Raw genomic sequence first — 7904 nt, 5'->3', positions numbered from 1 at the left:
AAATAAGCAGGTAAACAAAATCAAATAATCCATACTGATTAAACTGGAAAGTGTGTGTGTGTCTGTTTGTTTGTCCGTCTTTCAAGAGAAGCCGCGGGCAAAAGCTTAGAACATAAAAGAAAAAAAGTAAATAAAAATGCAAAAAGATTGCGTGAGCCGAGATTCGAACTCACGACACTCATGGCGCAAACGATTCCACCTAGAAGTCAAACCCGCTAGACCATTTGCACATTTTGAAAGACGGCGAATCTTGTGATTCTAATCACCAAAATGCTAGTGCCGAAGTTTCGCGCGATGGATACGCGATGACCTTGAGCCATCGCCGTCGCATCGCGTCGCATCGCGTCGCGTCGCGTCGCGTCGCCCGTCGCTCACGCAAGACGGAGCGTAACAGAAATTACTCATTTCCTAGAAACTTTAACTGAAAAACGACGCAGTTACAACAACGGCTTTATTTTGACTCGGTTGCTAAGCACACGGCCCAGATTCTCACCACAACATACATAACACGGTCAGGCGAAACTAGAACACATTTTTACATAATAAAAACATATATTGATTTAGACTAACACGATTTGCACTCATAATTTCAAACGTCGAAACGTCGGGCCTAATATAAATGTAAGTGTTTACGCGATTAAGTCCCGTTTTGTTCTAAAACTATAAATAAAAACATTTGATAACTTTATTATTGTAATCCTTCACAGTTCAAGGAAATTGAATAAGTAGGTACCTATATGTGTTGAAGTCACGGAATGCGTTTTCTACCGAATCCATTGGCGATCAAGCGAGTATTTCAATTTCTATAATAATAATATATGTTATCTCAGTTTGAAATGAAATATATAATAGGTTCGTAAATTACTCTTTGATTATTTCTGAATTCTACTCGCTCTATTGTTTGAACTTCCTACGCATTTACTTCCACTTACACACACCAGCACGGGAAGCATGGTCGCGCGATAGACGATAAAATATCAGGCCGTCCCTATCGCACTTACAAATAGTGCGATAGGGACGGCCTGCTATTTTATCGTCTATCGCGCGACCATGCTTCCCGTGTACTTACATCCCCACTCCCTAATAAAATTAGTAAGAATCACAAACTAAGTACCTACCTAATTAAATTCGAAGTCGAAATTCAAAATCTTTCGCCGGTGATGTGTTGTTTATGTTTTAGGCTAACTGCAGACTGAATTTTCATTCTCTTTCTGAATTTTTCCGTACATTACGTAATTACTATGAATTTGTAGTGCTAAAATTCCGTGCGTTTGCGGTGAAACTAATAGGCTACTAGACTCGTATCGAATTTAGCACATCAAGTTATTGTTTTCTGTAGTATTTGACTTAAGAAATCAATATTTATAGCTTGCGGGCATTAAAAGTGCGTGATGACTGCGTATTTTTATTAATTAAAGATGTGTGTATGTTTTTTTTTAATTATGGACTCCGAAAACGGTGTTTGCCAATGGAGTGACGTCACATAATTCAGATCAACTATGGAAATTAGAGGTAGTAATCTGATCTCCATAGAAGCAACCTCTATTATTAAAATTCATAGTCGTTGACGGGTGTGACAATGCAAGAATTTTATATATATCTACTGGATTTTGCGTGCCGACCAATGAGTTGAAGCCAGGTTCATTCACCTTTACTCCTTTGTTCTATCTCTTTCCGACGTTTGTGGTGAGGATGGATGTTCACGTTCGTGATAAAACGGTTGATCTGATTTGAATTTAATAAATTACAAAATCAATCAGTCGTATAAACGAAATACGTCAAATTCCGCGGGATATCCCTAATGTATGCTTAATCATGGACACCCTAAAGAAAGAGATGCAAGACCGGCGTGACGTAATTCAAGGTCATATTTTCTGGCTTCAACGTAATGTTCGGCGTGCAATATCCAGTATGTATATAAGATTCTTGGTGACAATGTGAAATATTTTTTCTAAATCCCATACCGGGGCAAACGACGCAACGGAGCCACGCTGTGTTGTTTGTTTGTTTAATTTTATTATTATATTATTTTTTATTATTGTTCTCTTTATTTTCTCTCTTTTTTGTTATCTAAGTTTCGTGACGCATTGGTTTCACTGTAATGTCATGTAAACATGTTTTTACTAATAAATAAAATAAATAAATAAATATACTGACGTCATGTCATAATAGATATTCTAGAGATTAATATGGCTGATGTTGTTTTTGCCTGATCACGTAAAAGTAAACTTTAAATAATTTTTTTGCGGGTTTTTAAGTCGTAATAAAATATGGTACAATTTTTTTCGTTTAATTAGACAGTAATTAATAATATAAGACATACTTTGAAAAAGGGTCAAGTAGCCTATTGCCTTGTATAGACTTGTCAAGCTCTAGACATACTTTACACGCATACATGGTAAACAAGCATATTCGTTCACCTCGGTTCATTCCGATGCGTAATATGATTATGTTCATTTACGTCACACACGTGATGTTGATACTTAAAGAACTGTGGCTCACCATGCTAAAATATTAAATGGTAAGGTAAGGTGGGGGGAAGATTGAAGGTTATTCTCATCGTAAGATACAAATGATCGTATATCTCACGCACCGGACCTACTGCGAACACCTTTAATCTGTTCCTACTTAAGCAATTAATGAAAATGACAAGGTCAAACATTAACTTTTTTCTTCTTTCGGGGTTCCCATGGTAAAGCGTTGTTGACCTATAATCTATAATATATATATATTTACGAAGAGTGATCAATCTGTGTACCTAGGTATATTTTGACTGTGTTAGATAATAATATTAACAGACGAACGTGTCTTATCTGGCTATGGGATTTGACCGATAAATAATATTTAGGCCGATTTCACGAAGTATGTAGGGGAGAGATACGGAAGAGATATAATTTTTTACCACAACAAGTGATAATCTCTCTTGATTCTACGAAAACGGAACGGAAACGGCGAAAGCCGAATTTCTATCCACAAGAATGTAAAGTATTTTCATAAACATTTTAACTTGATGTTAAGTAAAATCGCTGCGCTCGTGGTTCAACATTGAAATCTATCGCTCGCTCTGGTATCAATCATCATCATCATCATTTCAGCCATTAATCGCCCACTGCTGAGCATAGGCCTCCCTTCGTGTACGCCACTTATCCCGGTCCTGAGCTAATCTCATCCAGGGGCACTTCTGGACGAGATTAGCACCAGGACCGCAGTTTTTAGAATGTCGTCCACCCAACGAGGGTAGTATCAATATTAAGTAACTACGAGCGGTTAAATTAAACAGCTCTGCTGGGTTAGCACATGATTGCCGCGAGAGTATGTCGCCGCGAGATAGACTACCCGTCCTTATGCCATTAATACAGTTAGAAGAAGACGTGTGATTTATCTCGCGGCGACATACTCTCGCGACAATCATGTGCTAGGCCTACTGCCCCCTTATGACTTTCCGATTTCAAAAAGGAGGAATTTTATATGTACATCAAGCATGCTGAAATAAAGACGAGAATGTATGTAAATACTTTATTACAATATTCTCCTTCTTTACATAATTTCGGTTCTTGTCATTCTTATAGGTATATTTAAAAATAAGAGATCCAACTACAAAAATCTTACATAAAAAGTCATTCATATTGGCAACTCAACAACTCTTTATTTTTTACGGAACACACAGGTGTTTAAACCAGCTACACACGAACTGTTTTTTTTTAATGAAAAATACTAAAAATAATATTTCGGATATGATTTATTGAAAAAAAAAAAACTCGTGTGGAGAATGCCTATTAAGTAATTCCATCAATTTAATTTCTCTGTTTTTGAAATGAACAATGAATGAATATTTATTCTAACGTACGTACGTAATTATTTACACATTATATTATTTAAAATTATAAGAACTATAAAAAAATGTCTGCAAATATCTAAACTATGGTCACACAAATTAAAAAAAAATTGTTCAAAGAAACGAGTAAAAAAACAAAATATAACTGAATTATAAATTTCTTTCTTTAACTAGCACAAACTACTGGTTATGTGTATCATAATAAATAAAATAAATAATAATAAATATAAAAATTGGCAACATCCGCTCGGTGTACCCCTTACATTTCATTAAAGTGTCGAAAGGGCCTCTACGTGTTGGCTTCGGCCCCGCGCACGCCTCCCAAAGGTCCGGAATACCATTGTTCCGTGATGGGAAAGACATAATATAAAAATTTATAAATAGAATCAATTCTAGAAAAGTGCGCCTATGTATATGCCTATTTGTTTTTATAATAACGAAATAAAGTTTCACTCATCCAACCAAAACATTGCCTCAGAGTCGATTGCAAAATAGGATGTTAATAGGAAATCATACTCATATCATACATATCTAAGGCTATAAACACACATAAGACCATGAATGTGTGAATCATCTGTCGCACTCATGATAAATACTCAACTAAGAATAATAAATAACAAAACAGGGCATGTTCACTAGTTTTTTTATCTTAAAAAATATAGTGAATGCTCTATTTGTAAATAAAAAGTAATTATAGTGATGAAGTAGCAAAGTTAATACTAATATTTGAGTTGAGCATACATACAAACATTAAAAACTCCTGGATATTTTAAAAACACTGTATTTGATACTTTTATTTAAATCTACATAATATACCTATATAAATCTATAAGATTAACAAAGTTTGGATATAAGTACATTAGATACTATGTTTTTTTTTGTACATTCTATTTCGGATCACAATAATGAGATGGTTTTAAAAATCTAATAATTCAAGCTTAGGGTACGTAGCAAAACCACCAAATCGTATCCTTGACACTTTCAAAGCCTCAATGCTCTCATAATATTCAAATTATAAGCATTATCACATAGAAAACAAGTGCTAGTTGGGCAACATGAACTAAATCGGAATAAACTGGTCATCTCGCTTGCGCTTTGGCTGTCATGGTCAATCCTTGGCCCACCTGTACTCTGTCACCAGATGCAAAATCAAATTTGAATTCCTTTGGAGCTTCAAACAGCAGAATAATCGTGCTACCCATGTTGAACTGGCCAAACAGCTCTCCCTTCTTGATCGGCAAGTCTCCTAAGTCAGCTTCGTCAATCCTGTTCCTCCCTCCTTTAGTATTTGTACGCAATTCTGGATCAGCATAGATTTCTATGGAACCAACATTAGTCGCCCCTACTGCCGTCATACTGAAGAATCCGTGCTGCCATTTACCAACATATACAGCTCTTTCATTCATAGTGAAAAGTCCAGGTATTAGACGGGCCATCCAAGGATTTACAGACAAAAGCTTTCCTGAGAAATGACGTCGGAAATTTGCTGTCCAGTCACACGGAGAATGAAATCTATGATAGTCACCGGGAGCCAAATATATAATACATTGGTGTAGTATATTGTTCTTGTTAGTCAATAATGAGTTATAATAATCTTTGTCCTTTGATTTTGACCATTTATTTTCACCTAAGAATTCTTCTAGACTATATGTTACCCCTTTAACTTGCTCTATCTTCTCAGTGTCTGCGGGTCCACAGTTCAGGACCACGCCGTCGCAGGGGATACGCACGGGACGGAGAGATGATCCTCGCCCCGTCGCGCAGCGGCCGTGCGAAAAACGCGGCCAAACTTTTGTAATATGTGAGATCTGGAACTGCCGCGTCGTTCAGGTTTACGTTAAATACTCTAACGTACGTACCGTAGACGAAGCTGCGGAGCGACGTCGGCAGCTCGCAAGCCGCCAGGTGTCCCCATATCCGACTAGTTATACGAAACGGAAACATTTCGTAAAATTTGATTTCCACTTTCGACACTTCATAGTTAACGCTCGCGCGGATGTAGCACCAACCTACGTACATAACGCTTCCGAGAGGCACCCAGCGCGTAATTATAGCTCTCAAATTCATCCATTTATTCCGTTGGAACTGAGTCGCGTTCTTTGTTTGATTATGCAGCGTCGATGTCTGCCGGAAAGGTCTGTGAGGACGCAAACGCTGCTTAAACAATGGGTTTATGACTGGAAGGCAGCTACGAATACGCGTGGGCGGAAACATTTTAGCTCACGCCTGCCTTCCGTCTAGTTTTAAAATAAGTTTGTTTATCTAATTATTTTCCCGAATTGATTTAATTGCGCAGACTAGAAACGTCCGATAACGAGGGCCAAGGCCGGACAAAAAAAGTATCGGGACGTTTTGAAGCTAACTTCTCCATATCTTTTCACAAAGTAGTAACATGGCGCAAATACGATATCCACACTGATACAATAGAACAACTTCGAACTATTTCCAGTAGTAAAAAGTCAATAATAACGATTCATTAATGCATTACCACGATGTAAATAGACGTAATGGGCTCTCTCTAATTAGAACGAATTCTAATTAATTATTTACAGCTTTAGGTTACTGAACGTACATGGCAGATGTCAAAACAAATTCAGCCAATTTGATAACTCCATCTCTGCTGCAGATTTTGTACTATTCTGTACTATTATTTATTAGATGATTTATTAGTATCAAAAAAAAAATATTTTTAAGAAATATTTATATGTAATTAATTGATATGTATGTTTGTTTAACTGCTTATAACAAACTTAGTATAATTTTCTGTATTTTGTTATTTTAATTAAAAATTTAAATAGTATTATTGTCATGTTGACCAACATTAGCCTAGTATAAAAAGAATTTCTAAATTAATATAATCATATATAATAATATAAATGCCAGAAAGCTATCAAGTGTACGTGAATTTTTATACCATGTGTTATTTCATTAAAAATAAGTATAAATAAGTAAATGTTATAGATGTTTTGGTATCATTTTCCATTTCATAAAGCTAGGAACACACTACGCGGACGTCCGTCGTAAATCGACCGCGGACGGGAATCTGGACAATGAAATTACATATAACCGTGCAAACTATCGGTCGACGGACGTGAACGTGGCCTTGAGCGCATGGACGTCCGATCGAAATCTGGCTCGCTGGATGTTTTGTTCCGTGCACACTGATCGGTCGTGGTCGCGGTCGATTTACGACGGACGTCCGCGTAGTATGTTCCTAGCTTTAAGCTAGGAACATACTACGCGGACGTCCGTCGTAAATCGACCGCGGACGGGAATCTGGACAATGGAAATACACATAACCGTGCAAACTATCGGTCGACGGACGTGGACGTGGCCTTGAGCGCATGGACGTCCGATCGAAATCTGGCTCGCTGGATGTTTTGTTCCGTGCCACATTCCGTGCACACTGATCGGTCGCGGTCGCGGTCGATTTACGACGGACGTCCGCGTAGTATGTTCCTAGCTTGAAGCTAACACTAATTCCAGTTATTTCCAAAATATTTGAAAGAGCTATTCATACACGAATCATGTCATTTTTAGAAAAATATCAGATACTTAAAAAAGAGCAGAACGGTTTCCAAAAAAATAAAAGCACCACACTTGCCACTTTCAAACTAATAGATCAGATAGTCCGAAGTGTCGATAAAAAAAAGCCAACAGTAGTAGTTTTCTTTGACATGACAATGGCGTTCGATTTTGTGTCACATGAGCTACTAATTCAAAAACTTTATAATCTTGGCATACGAGGACCAACTTTGCAATGGCTTAAGTCATACTTAGCAAACAGACGGCAATGTGTTGAAATAGGAAGCTCCAAAGATGCCACAATAACCCGCCATAGATCTTCATTCATGGAAAATCATCTAGGAGTCCCACAGGGTAGTGTTCTGGGACCACTACTTTTCTTATTATATATCAATGATCTACCAGATATCACCACTCACCAATGTACACTTTTTGCAGATGATGTATCAATTATAATTACAAGTAAAGATGATAAACAGTACAATAGTGATATTAATAATACAATCAAATCAGTAATAGAATGGCTTACATATAATAATTTATC

At 37.0% G+C, this 7904-nt stretch overlaps 1 protein-coding gene across 1 annotated transcript; it reads right to left on the bottom strand.

Moving 5' to 3' along the window:
• Positions 1-3502: 3502 nt before the first annotated feature.
• Positions 3503-5655, bottom strand: LOC125239519 (phosphatidylserine decarboxylase proenzyme, mitochondrial; the record flags this gene model as incomplete). The annotated part of the gene is made up of 1 exon (XM_048147132.1): positions 3503-5655. A coding segment is annotated over one exon (741 nt), but the record flags the coding sequence as incomplete, so codon positions are not given.
• Between the last annotated feature and the right edge of the window lie 2249 nt (positions 5656-7904).

Source organism: Leguminivora glycinivorella, chromosome 25, assembly GCF_023078275.1.
Source record: "Leguminivora glycinivorella isolate SPB_JAAS2020 chromosome 25, LegGlyc_1.1, whole genome shotgun sequence".
Classification (NCBI taxonomy): Eukaryota; Metazoa; Arthropoda; class Insecta; order Lepidoptera; family Tortricidae; genus Leguminivora; species Leguminivora glycinivorella.
The sequence above is the reverse complement of the archived record's forward strand: the minus strand, read 5'-3'. Positions and strand labels throughout refer to the sequence as shown.